Source organism: Nelumbo nucifera, chromosome 4, assembly GCF_055504915.1.
Source record: "Nelumbo nucifera cultivar China Antique chromosome 4, China Antique-T2T, whole genome shotgun sequence".
NCBI lineage: Eukaryota > Viridiplantae > Streptophyta > Magnoliopsida > Proteales > Nelumbonaceae > Nelumbo > Nelumbo nucifera.
The window spans coordinates 44,960,020-44,983,557 of record NC_142652.1 but is presented as its reverse complement, the minus strand read 5'-3'; the positions used below and the strand labels follow the sequence as shown (position 1 = coordinate 44,983,557).

Genomic DNA, 23,538 nt, shown 5'->3' with positions numbered 1-23,538 from the left:
TAGCATACGCACTGATAATCGCAGCTCGGAAACTCCGCCCGTACTTCCAAGCTCATACTGTTATCGTCCTCACTAACAGACTCCTGTGGCAAGTATTGCTTAAGCCCGAGGTCTCTGGTCGGTTGACGAAGTGGGCCATTGAACTCAGCGAGTACGACCTCCAGTACAAGCCGCGAACTGCCATTAAGGCCCAAGCCTTAGCAGATTTCATTGCCGAGTGCACATTCAGCTCCAAAGCTCCCAAGCCGGTTGAGCGCGAGGTCCCCAGTTCGGGTGAGCTCGAAGCTCTCAGGCCGGCTCAGTCTGAGCCCCATGAGGAAGCAGCCAGTGTGGCATCTCTCTTAGCTAGGCCAAGCGCGAGCTGGGATGAGGAGCCCTGGATCCTTCATGTAGATGGCTCCTCGAACCAACAAGGTAGCGGGCCCGGAATAGTCCTGCACGGCCCAAGTGACACGAAACTGGAGTACGCGCTACGCTACGAGTTCGTGGCGTCTAACAATGAAGCAGAGTACGAGGCGTTGCTAGCTGGACTAGCCTTAGCTAGAGAAGTAAAAGCCAAGCACATCGTGATCTGCAGCGACTCCCAGCTCGTGGTCAACCAGGTCATTGACGATTATGAAGCTCGCGAGCCGACCACGGTAGCCTACTTAACCAAAGTCAAAGAAGCCCTGCTCAACTTCCAGTCACACTTTATCAGACAAATCCCTAGGTCAGAGAACGCTGAAGTTGACGCCCTGTCCAGGTTAGCCAGCACCAGCAACATTACCATGAGAACTGTGTACATAGAGGACCAGCCTCGGCCCAGCATTCTCAGGGGGGCGGAGGAGGTCGTTCCCGTCGTTCAAGCAGAGCCAAGCTGGATTGACCCGCTCGCGAGCATCTTGCTACACGGGACCCTCCCAACAGACCACAACGCAGCTAGAAGGGTGCAGCGCCAGACAACCAAATATGTCATGATAGACGAACAACTATACCGGAGATCTTACATGCTCCCCTACTTACGTTGCTTGTGACCTACCGAAGCCAAGCTCGTACTCCGTGACACCCATGAGGGTCTGTGCAGTGGGCACTTGGGGGGCAGGGCCCTCGCCCAAAAGGCACTCCGACAAGGGTATTATTGGCCAACAATGAAGGCAGACACTATTGAGCTCGTCAGAAAATGTGACAAATGCCAGAGACATGCCAATATTCACCACCAACCCGCTGCCGACCTCAAGTATCTCACCAGCCTGTGGCCCTTTGCACAGTGGGGCATCGACCTATTCGGGCCATTCCCGCCAGCAACGGGTGGAAGGAAGTTCTTAGTAGTGGCAGTGGACTATTTTACCAAGTGGGTAGAAGCCGAGCCCCTCGTGATGATCACAGCCCGAAATGTCCAAAACTTCTTCTAGAAGAACATCGTGTGCCGCTTCGGATTACCTCGGGTATTGATCTCCGACAACGGAAAGCAATTCGAGGACATCAAATTTCAAGACTGGTGCCGAGACATGGGGATCCAACAGAATTTTACTTCAGTCGTGCACCCTCAAGCAAACGGTCAGGCAGAAGTCACGAACAGAGTCATCCTCCACAGACTAAAGGCACGGCTGGACCGAGCTAAAGGATTGTGGGCAGATGAACTACCTAGTGTCCTATGGGCCTACCGGACAACGGAGAAGACCGCCACGGGAGAAACACCCTTCAATCTCACCTACGGCACCGAAGTAGTGATCCCCGCAAATATCGAAATACCTACGTTGCGCCTAGAAAACATACAGTGATCAAACAAACGAAGATGAGCTACGTACCAACCTCGATCTACTCGATGAGGTAAGGGACCTCGCGTACATTAGGACTGCTTCCTACCAGTAGAGAGTAGCTCGGTACTATAACACCAGGGTCAAGAAGCGGAACCTCCGCGTTGGCAACCTGGCCCTTCGTAAAGTTATGGTGCCTGAGCCTGGCGCTGGCAAGCTCGGGTCCAACTGGGAAGGTCCTTACCGAGTGAAATGAGTGCTCGGGGAATGAACATACGAGCTCGAGACCCTCGAAGGGAAACAAGTACCTCGAGCATGGAATATTGTCAACCTAAGGCAATATTATCTGTAAGAGTCGAGTAGGCCACGAGCCACTCCCAAAGCCTAAGGGCCAGAATACTGAGTTAATATGATCTCGGCACAACAGGACCGAGTTGCCTCTATGGCATGGGCAGACTCCGAGAGTGGGCCACGAGCCACTCCTTCAGCCCAAGGGCCAAAACACCGAGCTAACAAAGACCTCGGCGTGAGGAAAGACTTAGCCACTTCAGCGGCGAAGGCAAGGTATGAAATATCAAAGGCGTAAGCAGCTAAGGTTTAAACCCTACGAAGCATAGCTCGCCTCAATACGTTGGTTGAACTGAGGAGTAACCAACCAATGCATAGTTCGGGCATACATAGTAATCACTTCGCGGTATACCATAGAGGCCTTAAACGTTAAAGGACAAATCGGGATAACGACTGCCGAAGAGTCCTATTTTGGGCATGCAGCTTTAATAGCTCAAATGATGAGATCGCTTTAGCAAAAATAAAGGGAGTTCATCATACTCAGAAGAAGGAAATAACTTTCATTGTAAAAAAAAAGAGAAAAATAACAAGTGCAGTAGCCGAGCTAAACATCTCGAGAAAGGTTTGATTATCATAGGGAACAACCGCCCAACCGAAAACTTGTGAAAGACCGGATTTACGGCACTCGGAAGCCACTACAAGCCCAGAGAAACGTCACCTCAAGGATCTGCCTCCTCATCCTCTAGAGAGTCAGGCTCCTCTTCATCTGCTTGGTCCGCTGTCTCAGGAGACAGACCTTTCATAGTAATGCCGTCGAGGTTGAGTCCGGAGAACTTCTTCCGAACCAGCCACCGGTTGAGCTTAAACCCTGAGCGGTACGAACCCGAACCATACTCCGCTTGGAGGTCCTGAAATTCCTGGGAGTCTTTAAAATCCCAGACCGCTTTCTCTCGCTTAGCCTCCACCATTTGATCAAAGTTTCGAGTCCGATTCAGAAGAGTGGACTCCAAGTCCCGCACCTGTTGCTTGAGGAGCTCCCTCTCCACCGCCATCCTCGACGATTCCTCCCTGTAACGTGCGCTTTCTTTAGTAAGCTGGGCAAGTTGAGCCTCCTGGTCATGGACGAGCAGCTCCTGAGACTCGCTCCCCTTGCGGGTGTGGTGAAGCTCGCCTCGGATCCGGTCGAGCTCGCCCTGGAGCTTCTGGTTGGTGGCCCGGTGGTTAAGGGCATCAACACGGTGGATGCGTGTCTAGAGAGCCATGGCATGGATGGCGGAATTCACCTATCAACAGAAAAGAAGATCAGAAGACAGTGGAAAAGGGCAAAACAAGAGAGAAAAAGGGAAAAAGGTCACTTACCACCATGCAATGGGCAGAGGCGAACGCGGAGAGATCCCCAGGCTCCATGTTTCCCCACTGAGCGATCTCATCATTAGTGATCGCCTTCCGACTCCTCCGGCAAGCCACCAGATAATCATTTACCCCTTCCTAGTTTCCCACTGGGAACCGGGGGTAAGGACGGGGCTGAATGGGGTTATAGGGGGCCTCCCCCGGCTGAGGAAGCTCGTTTCCCCCAGAGTTAATCCCACTAGCCCCCTCAGGAGGGGGCATTGGAACCTCGGGCGGAGGAGAGGGTAGGACCGGCTCGGCAGACTCAAACTCAGTGCTTCCAGAAGGAGGGGTCTGATCGGGGCGCGTCTTCTTCGCATGGCGCCTCTGGCTACCCGAGAGAAGGCGGCGTGAATCGGCACTGGACATGATGGCTGCCAAAAGACCACAAGGTATTAGTCCAACAAGAAACAAAATACACATGTGCACAATAGTCACAAGGCACTACGCAACCTAAAAGGCCGACCTACTTGGGCTCAAGCCTGCCTGCACGAGCTTCTCCTCGATCAAGTAGTCCAAGCAAAGGAAGCCTACCGACGCCTAGGACAGCATCGTTTTCCGAATCTCAGGGTCCAGCTCGGTCCCGGGGTCTTAGATGGCGCCCCTCCAAGCAATAGGAAAGGGCCACCCCTCAGGGTTACGAACCACAAAGTAGTCCCGCTTCCAGGCGGGAATCTTATTCGACAGCTCGTACAAGAGCTTATAGCCGCGACGGGGAGAGAGGTAATAAAAGTGCCTCTCCGAAGGAACCCCAGGAGCAGCATCCTTTATACAAAGGATAGAGACAAAAATATCAAGGTCCAAAGGAAGGCAGTGCTCGTGACACAGGGATATAGTCCCAACCATGTTTCGAATGGCGTTGGGATGAAGCTGGTCAATAGTGACGTTGAAGTGGTTTAACACCTCCACTATCAAAGGGTGTAGGGGGATGCAAGCCGACCTCGAGTTGTTCCTGAAAGATTACTATGTCATCGGGGCCGTGCTCCCAAGGGAAGTTACCAATAGAGAGGCTATAAACCAGGTCCCCAGAAAGGCGAAAGTAGCGGATCAGAGACCTGAGTCTCTCCGCTGTCATTAAGGAAGAGCCAAAGGTATCAGGCTCGCTTCCCCTAGAAGTAGACACCATGTCACCAGAGGCCTCCCGAGCCTCCGGGATCTGCTCCCAGGCACCCCCCGAGCTCGAGGGAGCATCATCATCCTGGCTATCGCCCCTGTGATAGGCGTGATATGGGTACGCAGACATGGCTGACAATAATTGGGACTCACCAGAGTAGACGGAACGAAGCAAACTGAGGAACTCAGGTAGACAAGGTGAAGTGCGCAACCTCAGAATCCAAAGACAGCAAGATGGTGTGGGAGGAAGTAGAGCCCGGACCCTATTTATAGTCTCCACCCTTTTAAATTGACAGCCCGGACCAAAGTAGATCCAACGGTCCGCGGGCGCCCTGACCGCATGCCTTCTGAAAACCGAAGGCGATTGGTGGCACGTCTTCCGCAGTTAAGGTAGTCGCAGTCACACGACGTTTGGAGTTAAAGGCCACCTCAACACGTTTTCGGAATCCGAAAAGTCAGGAAAGTCCGAAAATCTCTTGATTCCCGCAAATGCATTTAATAAGGACAGTCAATCAAGTTTGAATTTCGGTCAAATCAGTTAATCGCACCTCATAAACTCCCCGCGCTAAGGCAGTACTCTTAGCTCGAGGAGTGGGGGGCAATTGATGAAGGATGATTTGACCCAACCTATGAGACGGTGACACGTAGACGCCGACTTAGCATGAGCGACAGCCTGGCACTGAAGCCCGGAGCGACCAAGTGACGGGCCCACAGAGCAGTCCGCTACGTTACAACTCACGAGGGGAGGGCGGACTCTAGGTTCCCCGTGCCATCTTCAAAGAGATACCCTGAGGCAACTGTAGCTCGCGAGCTAAAGTTATTAGCTCGCTCGAGCTGCCTAACAGACAAGTCATTCCAAGGACCAATTTCACTAAGGTCATCCTGGAGTGTTCCAAGCTCGCCACGAGATAGATCGCGAACGAGCCGCACTAGCGTCCTCCAGGAAGCTTCCGACTGACAGACCGTACCAGTCAAACTGCGCCATATCCTCTATTGGCGGCGCAGTCCCAGCCCTTCGACAGTCTGCGTCCACGTCCCTCGATAGGAAAAGGCGTGCCTGCCACTTTGGAAATGTGTCACTCACCTGAACGAAGCGTACACCACAACGGCCACCTGCGCAGCCCTGCCAGGTAACGGCTGTGGCAGGAGCCCAGTGGTGGTTATGCCCGACCTAATGCGAGTGTTCTTATAAAAGCCCTCAGGGCAGAAGGGAAACTTCTTCTTGAGTCTTCGACTTCCTGAACATAGTGATAAGGCACTACCCTCACTCTTAACCTTCGTTCTTCTTTCGCTTCTTGCACACAGTACTAACTTAAGCATCGGAGCTTCCCGCCGGGAGACCCCTCGGGAGTTCTTCTTTTTTCCTCTCATCTCAGGTACCTCTCAGGAGCCACGTGAGCGCCAGGTAGGAGTGACCGGACCGTGTTACATCAAGTTCCAACAACCTACCAACAATATCTAACACCACACATCTTGCTATAAAACTAGGGCCCACCATAAAAGTGGGACCCGCCATGTATGAGATGTACAGTGTTAGATGTTGTTGGTAGGGTGTTCGAACTTATTTTGTTGGCAAGTGATCTTGACTCCAACATGAGCCGCTCTTTGTCGCAACTCAATACAAACTAGGGCTGCAAATAAGTTGGATCAGATCCAATAAGTCAAACCGGATACTGATCCGTTAAGAGGCATATTCGGATATCCCTCTTGATCCTAACAAATGGGATTGGATCAGAAAAGTTGATCCTTAACTTAATGGATCGAATTCAGATATTGGCTGATCCGATCCACTACTACACGATCCAATCCATTAATTATGAAATATTATATATTATTTACATATTATATATGTTATTTATATATTATATATTTTGTTAAGGGATCGGATCGGATATGCCCTTACCCAATTCGATCCGATCCGTTTGCAGCCCTAATCCAAACGCAAAGCCCTTCCAAATGCGCTCTTAGGTTCGGTGGGTTCTACTTAACAAGCTTCAACCTTGGGCTATGCTGGGCCATGGCATAAAATAATATCGACGGCCCAGCCCAAGTCTCCTCACTGATGAGATAAATATCAGTGCAGGGTTGTTTTCGTCATTGTAATGAGAAACGCTATTATGTTTACGTACATCACAAATGCATTAGGGAACAACATAGGACATATATAAAGGGCTTCATTTCGTGGACTCCATAGTGTCTGTAGTGTGTTAAAAAACGCAGATCAGTTGCTTGCTAGCATTACTCTTACCTTATCAAGGAATTGTAATAGCACAGCAAATCCGAATTTTCGTTTCCCTCTCTTCTCTGTTACTGGAGCTTCGACTTCTTCGACTGTTCACCATTGGCACACTCGAAAGAGAAGTTTGTTTGCAGGCTTAGATAATAGCTCACATCAATCGGATAAGTGGTTAGAGATAGACTCTCTGTCGTTGGTGTTCTGCCGAAATGCTATCTTAGCTACAACAGAAGCAGAGCACGAATGGGGTCCTGTTTCAATAACTCTTCACTTGCATGCTCTCATCTTCTAGCCAGCGATTTTTCCAGGCCATTAAAGCTTCCCAAAATTCTGCATTTGGTAGTTGAACCTCGATACCTCTGTTTCCCTCTCTAATGTCGTAATGCTTCTTTATATGTTCTTATTCCTGTTCATTTTTTTTTTTGGGTAGATAAATATATTTTGGTTAAACTGCGAAATGGGTTTGAAATTTGTAACGTTCTGATGGAAGCTATAAGAAACAGGCTATTGAAATCTATCTTCTTTATGCATGGATGACAGAAATTTGATAGCTCATATGTTTATCTGCGTGAAAAGGCATATTTTTATGTGTTTGACATGACTAAGCTAACATCAAATTTAAATATGTCACTGCTTACTTGCCTGGTGCTCATATTGGTTCTCCTGAATGTTGTTCGTCTTCGCTCCAGCGTACGGCAGATAGCACTTCTGTTGAAGAGCAAGAGAAACTAAAGTTTACATGTAGCCATTTAGAGGAAAATGTTTTCTCTAATGTATGCTCGTTGAACTAAGAGGAATCTTGTACAGAAGGTTCCAGTGAAGATGGAAGAACAACAATACTGAACTGAATGGAGGCAAGGTGTTTGTTGAGTTTTCTGTTAGGGATGATGGACTTTGACTCCAAGAGCATGGCAATTTACGAGACTATACCACAGGGTCGCACAATGAATGGAGTGTTAAAACACAAGAAACACACCCTTTTTTGTACACACAACTCTTCTCTTCTTCTCCTTCTTCCTTCCTCTAGTTTCCTTTTATTTTCTTCTATTCTTATTATCCCCATAACCAGCAATGGATCACTCAAGTGATCAACTATTCAGTTTGCATGTTTTCTTAGGTTTCATTGGAGAGGGAAATTCTACAAGGGATGATTACTCCTTGCTCCAAGATCTGATACTAGGATGCTTATTGGGAGTCACAGATTTACAGGTTGGGGGAGATTCAGAAATAACTATTAGTTGGATGAGAGATGACAGCTTAGGTCCATGGAAGCTAGGTTTTTATCCACAAGGCTAAATTCACCAGTGATTCGGATCCCTAGGTCAGTAAACTCCCTTCCTGACTCACTAACAAGGGAAGGAATTAGTAGACAGTTTCTGTACTGGGGATCCTACCCTCTTGATCAGTGTACTGCCTTTTTCTGTTTCTGGGGATCCTACCTGATCCCATATAGTTGGGACAAGGCTTAGATGATGATGATGTTAGTTGCTGATCAAGGAAAGAAGGAAGAAATTAAATAGGGGGTGGACCACTTTTTCATAGGAGAAATATATTAAGAAAGAAAGGGAGATATTGTTAGAAGCCAAGAACAAAACACAACCAGTAAGTCTATCATCTAGAAGGTATACTCAAGGAAAAAGGCACGTGGGGTAAAGCCAGTTATACAACAGCACGGAAGCTCTTGTGGAAACAATAACTTTGAGGGTGGCACACTGGGTAAAAAGTTTAAAGCAGTTCTCAGGTTTTAAAGTTGAAGACTTCTTCAGGGTGTGGGGACTTATTGCTGCTTCATCAACTAGGAGGCAACAGATTTGTGAAACCTGGTCCCCTCCAACAGAGGGTTGGATGAAGCTGAATTTCGATGGGAGTTGTATGGGTTATCCTGGCCCTTCAGGTATTGGGGGGGGGCATTAGAAATGAAGATGGATCCATTATTGCCTTGTTCTCCAGTCCTATGGAATAGGGTGATGTAGCTAGGGCAGAGTTTCTAGCTGCAGTATATGGGGTTGAGAGGGCCAAAGATCTGGGGATTAGTAGACTGATCATTGAGGGAGACTCAAAAACTATGATAAAATGATTGCACAAAGGGGAAGGAGTGACCTGGCAGCTGAAGAATGATTTCAGAAGGTTCAAATGGATGTCTAGAAATATGTCTATTCAGGTGGGTTGGGTAAGGAGATCGGCCAACAGCTTGGCTGATAGCAGCAAAACAAGGGGTTCAAAGAACAGAGATGTTTTGGGCACTTTTGTAATGCTGTCTTGGGTCAGCTTCTATGCTGATTTCCCTTTAACTTCTTGTTGTATATTAAAGCTTCTTAATTAATGAAAATTTTCAGAGTTATTGATAAGAAAAAAAGCTATACAACAGCACGATACAAGTGGGAACCTTGATTCTTGAATTCTTGAACTGTTACATGTGGATTACAAGCAGATTCTTAAGTGGTTGCAATTAACAGTTGTTACAGTGTGCACCTATAAATAAAGGCTAAGCATAATAGAAAAACTACCTTGATTCGATTCAGACTTATTTCTTTATCTCTCCCTCTCTCTATATTCTGAGGAGACCACACTATCTCAAACTAGTGTCTCTGTTAGGCAGAAACTCAACAGTAACAAAATTGAGGCTTTCTGCTGGGAGGTGTATCATGAGAAGATAAATGTTTGTTTATCCCCAAAGTGATGCTCTCTTTGCAAGGCCAATTGTGAGACTGGTTACCACCTACTAATCTCCTGTCCTTTTGTTACCCATATAAGGGAATGGTTCTTTTTATTTGGGTGCAGGTGGGACTTTGCTTATGAGCCTGGCCAGTCTGTTGAGATTGGTACTTTCAGTTGGCAGAGAAAAAAGGAAGGTTGATGTGGAGATGCACAGGAGCTGCTGTTGTGTGGTCAGTGTGGGAAGAAAGAAACTCAAGAGTTTTTAATGAAAAAGAGACATCTAAGGAAAATTGTTGGATTGCATCCTAACAAGGGTGATACATTGGCTCAAATCCTTGGACCTATTCACACCTTTTTCTTGTGATTGTATCAGAAGGAAAAAGGAAATGGAGGGAGGTGGCTGTCAGCAATAATGGGTGCCACTGGAAGAGGGTTTCATACTTTCATTAAATTAAACATTGACGGGAGTAGTGTGGTAACCCAGGTCTGTCAGGTGTAGGAGGGGTATTTAGGGATAAAGAAGGCCATGCTTTAGCTTTATTTTCGGATCCTATTGGGGTAGGGGACTCAAGTAGTGCTCAACACCTTGCTGTGTTGTTTGGAGCACAGAACGAAAAAGAAATGAAAGTGGACAGGCTAATTATTGAAGGGGACTCTGAGCTGGTGGTTGGCTAGTTAAAGAATGAAAAGCAGATAGTTTGGACCTATAGAGAGGTGCTTTGAAAAATTAAATGGTTGACAAGAGATTTGCTGTTAAGAGTTCAGTTGGCACCAAGAGCTGCAAACTGGTTGGATGACACGCTGTAGATAGGGAACATATGTATTGGGCACAGTTGTAATTGTAATTTATGTAATGGGGTGAGGTAGGACACCCTACCTCATATGGGGAAGCTGTATATGTACATATATTTCTGCTTTGCTTAGGCTGCGTTTATTTTTGGTTGAAAATTCATCGATGTAAAACTCAATCGATGGGTTTAAAATTTTAGTGGACCGTTGGAGATTTTTTGATGTGATAATCGATGCAAAATTCAACCGATGGGAAGGTTTCGATGTAAACCTTACACTGAAAACAAACACGTGAAAATGTGGACTGGGTGTGGAGTTTTACACCGGTCCATATTTACACTGAAAACGAACGCGTGCAAATGCGAACCAGCGATGGAGTTTTATGTCAATTCACATTTACACTGAAAACAAATGTAGCCTTAATGAAATCTGTTAATTATCCAAAAAAAAAGAAGGATGCGTAATAAAGGTAGAGCTCCTGTTTGGGTAAAGAGAAAAGGAGAAAGAAAGAAGAAGATGAAAGCGGGGGGTGGGTGGGGGGGTGTGGATCCCCTGCTTAGATAAAGATAGAAAAGAAAAGAAACAGGGAGAAAGAAAGGAGGAGGAGAGCTAGGAACATGTTCAAGAGAATTTTTAATTCTGGTTAGAGCAGATTGAATGTCATTGTGTAGGTTAGAGTTTCCATGTTATCTCAGGCTCTCTTGTCAAATTAGTCGGGCAGGCTTTGAGTTGTAAAACAAAACTTTTATGGTGCCTGTACACCATAACTTATAAAGACAATAAAACAAATTTGTATCTAATTTAAGTGATGCTATAGTTCCTCATTTTCATATTGGCTCACATGACATGACATTCTAGCCGGGTCAGTCAGTAAACTCACTAAAGGCTATGTTCTCATGTGAGTCGAGTTGACACTGCAGTGCCTCACCTCATCCTGCCACCTTGGTGAGTGAGGCACATGCCTTTGGGCACATTGTCTGCATCTGATTTTACCATCACTTTTATCCTAACTATGATTTTTTTTCCTGTGGATGGATCCAAATGAAGGATTTGTTTAACTCACACCATATAGTTTTTTATCACCAACTGAAACTTTTCATTAATATAAGTAATTTAATTTTAAACACAGCAAAATGGTTGTGAGAGATAAACCCTCTTGTCTCTGCCCAAGTACAAATCAGTTACAACTATGCCCAGAAAAGATTGAGTTTTACCTGACCCTTGCCTAGCAAGAGAATCTGCAAAGGAATTGGCACTTATTTTTACCCAATGCACTTTGATGTCAATATTCTATATCAGCCATTTAAATTTTTTCTTCTCATTATTGTTGATCCATAGGCTTGTTTCTTCATTCTATAACCAGCCCACCACCACCTTTGAATCACCTACAATTTGTTGAGTTGGGCCGGTTTCTAGTTATTGTGCCCATTTGTTTTTTGTTCTTATATTAAGTTATTAAGTTATGAAGTTGTTAGGCTTTAGGCCCATTAGTTTATGTTTTAAGTTGTGACTGTTCAACTACTTTAGTAGCCGCCCTACTAAGGGCGTTCTTGTAATATCTCATTCTTTAAGTTAAGTATAAATTATAATGAGGGGTTGGCGGCTAGATCTACTTCAATTCTGGTTGACTTCCTACTCTTTTCTTCTCCTTTTTTCTTCCCTACTGCTGAAACTCTTCATCTTCTTCTCTTCACAAGGTCATCTAAATCTACAATTAGTAATTTCTACTTGGTATCAGAGCAGACCGAAGGTTCTTTGAGTTGTTTTCTCATGCAGCCCTAGATCGGCCGATTGCATGGTGATTTAAGAGGCTGATCGAAGATCTTGGGTAAGCCCAATTTTTGGATTTTTTGGTGGATCTGTTTGCCCTGTAGTTGGTCTAGGGTTTCTTATCAAAATCAGGAAAAACTAGAGAAAGGGAGGGAGTTCTGTTTCTGTTAGACTCTTCAATTTTGACCTAGGAAGTGGCACCCAAATTTTTTAGGGTTCCTTGGAGTTTTATGTAGGGGGTGGTTCAAGTCCTGCCTGATTTGGAGGCGTCTAGAGAGAGCGACTACCTCTTTTCTCTCTTCTCCCGTCTCGCAGAAAAGGAATCTTTTGTGGGAGGACTATCTAGGGCACCAGAAAGGTGTTGTTGGTTCCATAAGTGTTTCTTTTGATCTTCTTGCATATTACAGTTATTTTCTTTGCACTTTTTGAGAAGCATGGAGGGTCACGGAGTTGAAAATAAGCCCGGGAGTGAAATGAGACCAGTGGGAGGAGGTGCTGGAGACCTTTTCGGGACTAGGCCATTACTACAGTTAAGTTGGATGGTTCAAATTACTTAGAATGGTCACAATCTGCAAAGATGGCCATTAGTGTTCGTGGGAAATTAGGGTATATCACTGGTGAAGAAGTGAAACCCGAAACTAGCAACTCCCGGTGGGTACAGGAGAATTATATGGTGATGACTTGGTTATGTAATTCCATGCTGCCCCATATAAGTAAAAATTTTTTATGGGTAAATACAACTAAGGAAATATACGATGGGAGATAGACCTATTCCGGCCCCTCCTACTACAACTGCTTTGGAGTCTTTTGCAGTTGCTGCAGTAAGGGCCGAACTTGAGAGGTATGGGCAGCTTCTGAACCAGCGGGATACAACCAGTTCTAGTTCAGCAATAAGCGGACAACAAGGTACAGGTGGTACTGGTGGAGTTCATTCTACTTCCTTTGCTCACATAGGTAGTTCACATGTCACTACAAATTATGTTTCTACTTCAGGTAAGGAGGGACTTCCTTGGATTATAGATTGTAGAGCCTCAGAGCACATGACCCATAGCTTTACTATTTTTTCCTCTTACCAGCTCTGCTCTGGTAGAGATAGGGTCTCCACAGCTGATGGATCCCATGTTCCCATTGCTGGGAAGGGATCTGTCAAGATTAGTGATTCCATTTCCCTTCCCTCCGTCCTTCATGTTCCCAGATTAAGTGCTAATTTGTTATTTGTTAGTAGTTTGATTAAGAACCTGAACTGCTCAGTAATTTTTTCTCCTGGTCATTGTATCTTGCAGGATCTGGATTCAAAGAAGACAATTGGGAGTGGTTGTGAAGTGAATGGAATCTACCTCCTAGATGTGCTTCCTCTTCATCAGAGTCATCATGTCAGCAGGGATAGTGAGTCAGGGTTTGTGGATCAGATTATGCTTTGGCATAATCGTTTGGGTCATTTGCCTTTTTCTTCTTTGAGTCTTTTGTTTCCAAACCTTTTTGAATCTGTTAGTTTGTCAAGTCTGAAGTGTGAAGGTTGTCAACTTGGAAAGCATTGTAGACATTCATTTAAAGCTAGCAATAAAATGTGTTTTTCTTTCGATGTTATTCATTTTGATGTGTGGGGACCTTACCATGTTCCTTCTATGGGAGGTTATCGATATTTTCTCTTATTTGTGGATGATTTCTCACGATACTCTTGGATTTACTTGATGAGATCCCACGATGAAGTAATCCTTGGTGAGGTAATTCCATCAGATGGTACTAATACAGTTTAGAACAAGAATAAAGGTGTTCAAATCAGACAATGCTAGGGAATATTTTGAAAAACACATTGCTTCATATCTGTTAGAATATGGTGTTGTCCATCAGAGTAGTTGTTCTTACAGTCCACAGCAGAATGGTGTTGCAGAAAGGAAGAACAGACACATTGTTGAGATTGCAAGAAGCATGATGATCACATCTACAGTTACAGTTTGGTTTTGAGGTGATGCAGTCCTCACAACAATATATTTGATTAACAGGGTGACCTCTCGTATACTTGGATTTAGCACCCCATTTAGTCTCCTTTTTCCTGAGGGGGAGATGTTTCATATTTCTCTCAGGGTGTTTGGGTGTGTCTGCTTTGCACATATCCTTAGTCCTCACCGCTCGAAGATTGATCCCAAGGCAAAGAAGTGTGTCTTCCTTGGATATGTAGAAAATCAGAAAGGGTATTGCTGCTATGATCCAGTCTCTGAGAGCCGGTACGTTAATATGGATGTCACCTTTTTTGAGTCCACATACTTCTTCTCAAAGAATCCTTCTCAGGGGGAGTGAGTCAGCGGTCTATTCTTGTGAGTCAGCAGTTTATTCTTCTCCCATTTCCTATGTCTACTCCTGTGCTTGACCCTCCTGTGTCACCTACCTTACCACCTCCTTTGCGTCTTGCTTCTCAACATTACTCACGACAGAGACTTCACAGGGAGGTTGATTCCACTATAACAGAACTCACATCACTTCCTGTTGGTTCCTTGGAGACTCCAGTTTCAATTGACATGGATTCAGGTATTCCTCTTGATCCCTCTACTGTTTCAGTTCCCATTGATTCTAAATCCTGTTACAGATAACCTAGATCTTCCTATTGCTCTCAGAAAAGGGAAGATAAAGTATACTTCTCATTGTATTTCCCAGTACTTATCCTATAGTGGACTTTCTCCTTCCTACCGTGCTTTTATTTCCTCTCTTGACTCTGTATCTATACCCAAGGGTGTTAGTGAGACTCTCTGCAAACCTGAGTGGAGGACAACTATGCAGGAAGAGATGGAAGCTTAGTGAAGAATCAGACATGGGACATTGTGGACCTATCAGAGGGCAAGGAGATTGTTGGATGTAGATGGGTTTACATAGTTAAATATAAGACAGATGGAAGTATAGAAAGGTACAAGGCCAGACTTGTTGCAAAAGGGTATACACAGACCTATGGCATTGATTACTTAGAGACCTTTGCACCAGTTGCAAAGATGATTTCTATTCGGATACTTCTTTTTCTTGCTGCCACATACTCTTGGCCCCTGTTTCAACTTGATGTGAAGAATGCTTTCCTAAATGGAGATCTGCAAGAGGAAGTGTATATGGATTTTCCTGTTGGCTTCTACAGTGATGTTGAAAAGGGAAAGGTATGCAGGCTTAAGAAGTCACTTTATGGCTTGAAACAATCTTCCAGAGCATGGTTTGACAGATTCGGAAAGGCTTGATTGCTTTTGGCTACACTCAGACTCAATCCGATCATACCTTGTTTGTGAAGCGAAAGGGATCTTTGGTGTCAGTCCTAATTGTTTATGTGGATGATATTGTTGTCACAGGGAATTACCTAAGTGAGATTGATTGTCTGAAAAAGAATCCACATAAAGAATTTGAAATAAAGGATTTTGGAGAACTGGGATACTTTTTAGGCATTGAAGTTGCAAGATCAAAACATGGAATTTTTATCTCTCAGAGGAAGTATGTCTTGGATCTTCTTTAAGAAACAGGGAAGCTTGGAACGAAGGCAATCAGTAAAGGACATTGGGAGATATCAGAGACTTGTGGGTCGGCTGCTATATTTGTGTATGACAAGGCCAGACATTTCCTATGTAGTAAGTGTGGTAAGTCAATACATGCATGCTCCACGAGTCCAGCATTGGGAGGCTGTTGACAGGATTCTTGCTTATCTGAAGGGACACCCGGGTAGAGGCATATTGTTTACTGATCATGGACAGTTGAAACTAGAGGCTTATACAGATGCAGATTGGGCAGGATGCCTTGATGACAGGAGATCCACTTCAGGAGTATGCACCCTTATTGGGGGTAACCTTGTCTCGTGGAAGAGTAAGAAACAAACAGTGGTGGCAAGATCAAGTGCTGAAGCTGAATACAGGGCCATGGCACATGGAGTTTCAGAAATTAACATTGCCCATAACACAGTCCAGCATGACCGAACTAAGCACATTGAAGTGGATAGACATTTTATCAGAGAAAGAGTGACCTCTAGGGAAGTTTGTCTTCTATACATTACTTCTGATCTGCAGTTCGCTGATGTTCTCACAAAAGGTGTTGCAAGGAACAAGATAGAGCATGATCTACACAAGTTGGGAATGTGTGACATTTACTCCCAACTTGAGGGGGAGTGTTGAGTTGGGCCGGTTTTTAGTTATTGGGCCCATTTATTTTTTATTCTTATTTTAAGTTATTAAGTTAGGAAGTTGTTGGGCTTTAGGCCCATTAGTTTATGTTTTTAAGTTGTGACTGTTCAACTACTTTAGCAGCAGCCCTACTGAAGAAAACTGAAGAGAAGAGAGTTGAGGGTTCAGCAATGAAGGGTCTGAGAAGAGGATTTCGAACTCACTCTCTCTCAGCCCCCTAACACTGTTTTATTAAATATCTTTGAATAATTACAAGGAGGCCCTTAGTTGGGCAAGAATTTGCAAACTTAATATTGACAGAATGGGCCCAGAATAAGGCCCATTACAGAAAAGAAACATAAATAACAAGAAAGAATAAACAACCTATGGGCCATTCGACCCATCTTCTCTACACTCCCCCTCAAGCTGAGCATAGATGTCAATCATGCCAAGCTTGCTGGTATCATGCTGAAGTTTTGCCTTGGGAATGCCTTTGGTGAGAAAATCTGCCAACTGTCCTTCAGATGTGATGAAAGGAAGACACACTTCACCCGAAGAGACCCTTTCCCTAATGAAGTGTCGATCAACTTCAATATGCTTGGTTCTATCATGTTGCACTGGGTTGTGAGCAATGTTGATGGCAGCCTGATTATCACAGTACAACATCATTGGTTTGTCATATTCAACTCCAAGTTCTTTCATCAAAGATTTTAGCGATAATAACTCAGAAACCTCATGTGCCATGGCCCTGTATTCTGCTTCAGTAGAAGACCGAGCAACAACCGATTGTTTCTTGCTTATCCAAGAAACAACATCACCAGCTACCAAGCTGCAATACCCAGAGGTAGATCTTCTGTCATCAATGTTCCCGGCCTAGTCAGCATCGGTGTAGGCTTCAAGTTTCATATGACCATGCTTGGCAAACAGAATACCCTTTCCTGGAGAGCCCTTCAAATAACATAGGATTCTCTCTGTAGCTGCCATATGAGTGTCTCGGGGAGCATGCATGAATTGGCTAATGCAACTGACTGCATATGCAATATCTGGCCGAGTCATGCATAGGTACAAAAGTTTCCCAAGAAGTCTCTGAAAGATTCTTTTGTCTTCTAACAATGTCCCTTCTGAGGTTGAGAGTTTATGACTCATATCAATAGGAGTAGCAACTGGTCTAGCACCCATCTTTCCAGTTTCAGAGAGCAAGTCAAGAACATACTTCATTTGGGAGATCCTTGGATCGAGCCACTTCTATGCGAAGAAAGTATCTCAATTCCCCCAAATCTTTAATCTCAAACTCGGTATGGAGAAAAGATTTTAGATCATGAATTCCTGAGGCATCATTACCAGTCACTACAATATCATCTACATATACAATGAGGTATACTGCCAGAGGTCCACTCTTCACAAAGAGAGTATGATCGGACTGTGTCTGCACATAACCAAAGTTAACAAGTGCTGTTCTAAATCTCTCAAACCATGCTCTAGGGGACTGTTTTAGTCCATAAAGAGATTTCTTCAGCCTGTATACCTTCCCTTTCATATCAGTTCCATACATCCCTGGAGGAAGAGACATGTAAACCTCCTCATGTAATTCACCATTCAGAAATGCATTCTTCACATCCAATTGATAAAGGGGCCAGCCAAAGTGAGCAGCTAAAGATAGAAGAACCCTCACAGATGTCATCTTGGCAACAGGTGCAAAAGTCTCTAAATAATCAATCCCATATGTCTGTGTATAGCCTTTTGCAACCAGCCTGGCCTTGTACCTTTCAATGGTGCCATCAGCTCTGTATTTGATAGTAAAGACCCACTTGCAACCAACAGGATCCTTCCCTTCAGGCAAATCCACCACTTCCCATGTGTCATTCTTGTGTAGGGCATCGATTTCAGATCTCATAGCATCCCTCATTCCCCTGTGGACAATGTCCTTCTGGAGAGGAACCATAAAAGGGGGAAAGCTCATCAAAGGTGAGATCCATTGAGACATACCGATTGCCAGACTTTGGATCAAAACAACAATAACCCTTCTGTGTGGGGGAATAACCAAGGAAGATACACTTTTGAGCTTTGGGTTCAAATTTATGCCTTTGGACACTTGGAACATGTACATAACAGGTGCAGCCAAAGACACGAATAGGAACAGGAAAAAGGTTCTTGTCCGGATGAAGAAGAGTGAAGGGAGACTTAAACCCCAAAACCCTTGATGGCATGCGGTTTATAAGGTAGGTAGTAGTAAGTACAACATCACCCCAAAACCTGGTAGGAACATGTGAGGCAAATAAGATACTTCTTGCAACCTCAACAATATGCCTGCTTTTCCTCTCAGCAACCCCATTCTGTTCTGGGGTCCTAGCACATGAGCTTTGATGAATAACCCCCATGTTAGAAAGATAGCAGGATAGGTTTTCTCAAAGTATTCTTTTGCATTGTCCGATCTGAAGATTTTAATCCTGGTATCAAATTGGGTTAAAACAAATTCATGGAATTGTTTTACAAGTCTTGGAACTTCATCACGGGATTTCATCAAGAATATCCAAGTGAACCGTGAAAAGTCATCAATAAACAGGATAAAATATTTGTAGCCACCCATGGAGGGTAAGTGGCAAGGCCCCCACACATCAGAATGCACAATATTAAAAGGAACAGAAGATCTTTTATTGCTCAAAGGATAATTGCTTCTACAATGCTTTGACAATTCACAAGACTCACAATGAAGACTGGATAGACTAATTCCCTTAAACAGTTCAGGGAATAGATGACTCAAGGCAGAAAAAGACAGATGACCAAAACGACAATGACACAACATAATCCGACTAACAGACTCTGAAGAGACAGATCCAAGAGCAACATTCCCAAGATGATCAGTGCATTGTCCCGGAGTATCAAGCAGGTATATTCCGTTCGCCTCATGGCCACTCCCAATCACCTTCTGAGACTTCAAATCCTGAAAAACACAGTAGGAAGGGAAAAAGGTTACACAACAGTTTAGTGACTTAGTTAAACTACTCACAAACAACAGATTTATATTTAGTTTAGGTACATGAAGGGCAGAAGGTAGGTACAAGGAATCCGTAGCCTTGATGGTTCCCTTACCAGAGATGGGGGCAAGTGAACCATCAGCTAAAGTGATTTTATCACGTCCAGGAAGTAAGTCATATGAAACAAACAAGGTAGACAGATTGGTCATATGGTCAGAAGCACCTGAGTCAATAATCCAAGGGATCTTGAGATTACCTGAAGAGGTAGCATGATTGGCAGAAGCCCTTATACCTGAATGAGCAAATGCTGAAGCAGTAGAATTTTCTAAAGGGTTGGAAGGAGAGGTCACATCACTCAGCTGACTGATCATCTTCCCAAACTTTTCATATTCTGCTCTCATGGCTGCCAACTGTGCAGAAGCAGACATCTCTTCACTATTTGGCCCGGCAACTACATTTGCACTTCCTGATCTTTTACTATCATGTTTTTTTTTTTAAACCGAATGGGAACAAGATTAGGATGTAACTTCTAGCACTTGTCTTTGGTGTGCTTCGACTTCTTGCAGTACTCACATATAACTTCTTTCTTTCCTGTGCCACAAGAAGTTCCAACATTCCCTTTAGGTTTAATCCCCATATTGGCAAAGTGATCATTAATATCAGCCCCTTGAACTTGGACAACCCTTCTGCTCTCTTCACTACTCATCAATGCATAAGCTTGTGACCAAGAGACACACTCCTTGGAAAGAATATTCTGTTTTGTGATATCATATTCTGGGTTTAGTCCAGTTAAGAATTCAAAAACCCTGTTCCTTTCAACCAATTTTCTGTAGGTCTCTGCATCATTGGTGGTGTCCCAAGTTACAGTTTCTATTAGGTCAATCTCTTGCCATAGGGACTTCAGGGTTGAGAAATATACAGCAAGAGGTTTCTCTCCTTGCCTTAAATTCTTTACATCACTTCTCAATTTATATGCCCAGGCCACATTGAGTTTTTGGGAATAGGTTTCTGCAACACTGTCCCAAATTTCTTTTGCTAAATTCATCCATAGGTAGTGTTGACTGATTTGTGGTTGCATTGAGTTCACAAGCCACCCAATGACAGTGTAATTTTCTTGCATCCACTTCTCGTAGGATGGATCATCTTCTGGGGGAGCCTTCTTACTCCCGGAAATGAACCCCCACTTTCCTTTACTACATACATGAATCTTTACTGATTGTGACCATGCCAGATAATTAGTTCCATCTAGTTTAACTGTGGTCACAGTCAATAAGGAATCACTTGGAGTCCCCTGTACCAGTCCATATTCAACACCACTTTTGTTTTCAAACTCTGAGGAGTACATCATGTAAACACTCCAAATATGATTTCAGATGACTTCTACAAGTATACTGAATAAGGACAAGCAATAACAGAGTTCAGCCGACCACAAGAAGGCAATACACTGAGTTCAGCCTTCAAGAAGTAAAACAGAAACTTCTAGGTACTCAGCCGAAGTAACCTTTTCAAATCTGAACTTCAAAGTAAATACCACTTGGCACTCAGCCGAAGTACCCTTTTTACAAACACAGTGTGGGCAATAGAGACAACCCCACTGTCAAAAGGAGAAAAGGCCTCAAGAACAGTTCGTACAACCCCCCAAAAAACAGCCAGATATAAGCAACAGTCCACAGCCTTGTTACAGGGATGTTTCGGCAGTTTGACAGTCCAATAAGGAGTGAAAATAGCTCAGAAATTTCTGGGTTAAACCAGATTCAATGGCAGCCGAAGGTAGTACAGAACAACCAAAGTTTTCGGACAGTTCAACAGTCCAAACACAATCGAAAGCAATACAGAACAACCAGAAGAAAACTGAACCCAGAAATATGAGTACAACTTACAGTTTCGAACCAGAAGAAAACTGAACCCAGAAATCTGAGTACAACTTACAGTTTTGAGCTTCAACAGAACCGAACTGTTCCTCTTCCTCTTCCCCTTTTCTTTTCTCTGATTCTTCCTGGCCACCGAACCACTTCTCCAAGAGATTTGAGTCTTGGGCACTTCCAATGACCTCCAAGAATCAGGCAACATGAGTCAAGCTTCCAGCCCTAGGATATTGAAGTTCAGGTATGCTCTGATACCATGAAGAAAACTGAAGAGAAGAGAGTTGAGGGTTCAGCAATGAAGGGTTTGAGAAGAGGATTTCGAACTCACTCTCTCTCAGCCCCCTAACACTGTTTTATTAGATATCTTTGAATAATTACAAGGAGGCCCTTAGTTGGGCAAGAATTTACAAACTTAATATTGACAGGATGGGCCTAGAATAAGGCCCATTACAGAAAAGAAACATAAATAACAAGAAAGAATAAACAACCTATGGGCCATTCGGCCCATCTTCTCTACACCTACTAAGGGCGTTCTTGTAATATCTCATTCTTTAAGTTAAGTATAAATTATAATGAGGGGTTGGCGGCCAGATCTAATTCAATTCTGGTTGACTTCCTACTCTTTTCTTCCCTACTGCTGAAACTCTTCATCTTCTTCTTCTTTCTCTTCACAAGGAATTCATCTAAATCTGCAATCAGTAATTTCTACTCAATTATTAGCTTATTAATATTCAGAGATACTGTTCTTTGTACTCCTTCAATTACTACCATTACCTCAGCCCTAATAGAGTGCCCTTCACCAATTGGGCCTGAATATAATGCTGTAACTCTTCCATCTTCATCTCTGAAAACTCCTCTTATACCTGAGACACCAAATTGCCCAAACTACTTCCATCAAAATTTAATTTGATGAAATCACTTTCCAGTGGGGACCTGCAAAGTGTGGTGGGCATCTTACAAGGAACTGAATCAGCCACCTTCTTCCACCTAACAGCAGACCACTTGAAGAGCAAGGGCTTCAGCATGGCAAGCTTCTTTCATATGTACAAGATGGAAGAGGAGATGGATGCAGTTTATTTTTGTCTTGCAAGGTAGCTAATTTCATTGGAAGTTTTACTCTGCACTCTCCAGTGTTAAGAGTCTTTCAGCTAAGATTCACTGCTGAAATTTTTTCATCTTGGCCAAGATTTAGAGGGAGCAGGAAGGCAAGGATATCTGGAGCTGCATACCTTTTGCAGTGTGATGGGCCATATGGAATGAAAGGAACAGAAGGTTATTTGAGAACAAGTCCAAGAGCATTGAGATTCTAGTTGCTTCAATCAGTAAACTAGTGATAGACTGGGTATGGATCTCCAGATTTTTCTCTAATCAATAAGGCAGATTTGGGAGAGAACTTCTGGGATGTGCTTGAAATTCGATCTTGTAATGGTGAAAGTTCTAGTGGACTTGTGATTTATTGGTATGTCACCTCAACACCCATTTGGATTGAACTGTACTCTTCCTCTTTTAATGAAATATTTTTTCTTTATTCTTCAAAAAAAAAAAAAAAAGAAGAGAACCCATTACCAAATATTAATTACGGAAGGACAGGAAATTGATAAGTGATAGCAAGTCTCACCATTATCTTTGAACAAAACACAACAATGAGGAGATAAAAATCAATTAGATCTCTTTCTTTGAAGCAAGCCACATGTATTGATTTTCTCCAAAAATAGTAAAACTTTCCAATAGAAAGCACGAACTCTAGGGGGGATGGGCTGACACCAAATTTCTTTGACAGGGAAAGGAAGACCAATCAGGGAAGAGGGATAGGATAATGCCTTGAAAAACGAAGCACAAGAAAAAGAGCCAGAAGGAGAAAGAGCAAATCGTATGGTCAGATCTCAAAGGGTCCAAATAAACACCTGAAATAATGTCAAGAAGGGCTACCACCTTGTTCAAGTCATCATCCTTTATTTCCTTCCTAAAACCCAAATCCCAGTCAACCCTGGAGATCGAATTAGAAAGGTAACAAAAGATGGACATAGGTTGGTCTTTGCAAGTAGAAAGTGTATAAAGGGACATAAACTGTTTTTTCTTTAGAGGGGAGTCATCAATCCACAATTGTTCCCAAAATTTGACAAGTTCCCCATTGCAAGATTCATATCTGATGTAAGGAAGGAAAGAAGGCAAAAGTTCATTGATGGCTTTCTAAAGAGATGCCCGAGATGCCCTAGCTAGTGTGTCAGTATCCCACCTGTTAGCCGAGAGCCCATGATTACTCATCACCACCTTTGCCTACAACTTGTCCTTGTCAAAAGGCAATCTCCATAGCCACTTTCCCATTAGAATTTAGAACCATATTCCTCTTCTCTATTTCTAACTCTTAGTCTACCGAACAATTTACTTTTATTGACTTGTTCCTAATTAACCCTATGATTCTTCCTCCCTTCCCCTGGCTCTCAAAGAAAGTTCTTTACCAATTTCTCTAATCTTCCAATCACACCTAAAAGGGCAACCCAGTGCAAGAGGCTTCCATCAATGTGAGGTCTAGGGAGGGACAGAGATACACAGCCTTATCCCTGCACATACAGAGAGGCTGTTTCCAAGATTTGAATT

At 43.8% G+C, this 23,538-nt stretch overlaps 1 protein-coding gene and 1 long non-coding RNA gene across 8 annotated transcripts in view; one reads left to right on the top strand and one right to left on the bottom strand.

Annotated features, from left to right (window-relative positions):
* Nucleotides 1–6,709: 6,709 nt before the first annotated feature.
* Nucleotides 6,710–23,538, top strand: part of FSD3 (Fe superoxide dismutase 3) — a 75,938-nt gene continuing 59,109 nt past the window's right edge. The window contains exon 1 of one of the 4 annotated variants that reach the window (XM_010272460.3): nt 6,710–7,101. In XM_010272460.3, coding sequence (XP_010270762.1) covers nt 7,006–7,101 — 96 coding nt within the window. In that variant the 5' untranslated portion in view covers nt 6,710–7,005. The remainder of the gene's footprint in view (nt 7,102–23,538) is intronic. The other 3 variants (XM_010272458.3, XM_010272459.3, XM_010272457.3) reach the window with 3 other exon arrangements.
* Nucleotides 7,033–23,538, bottom strand: part of LOC148792244 (uncharacterized) — a 101,004-nt gene continuing 84,498 nt past the window's right edge. For all 4 annotated transcript variants that reach the window (XR_016085636.1, XR_016085634.1, XR_016085633.1 and 1 more), the window contains 2 exons: nt 7,405–7,470; nt 7,033–7,168 (listed from right to left, as the gene is read on the bottom strand). This is a non-coding gene — a long non-coding RNA (uncharacterized LOC148792244). The remainder of the gene's footprint in view (nt 7,169–7,404; nt 7,471–23,538) is intronic.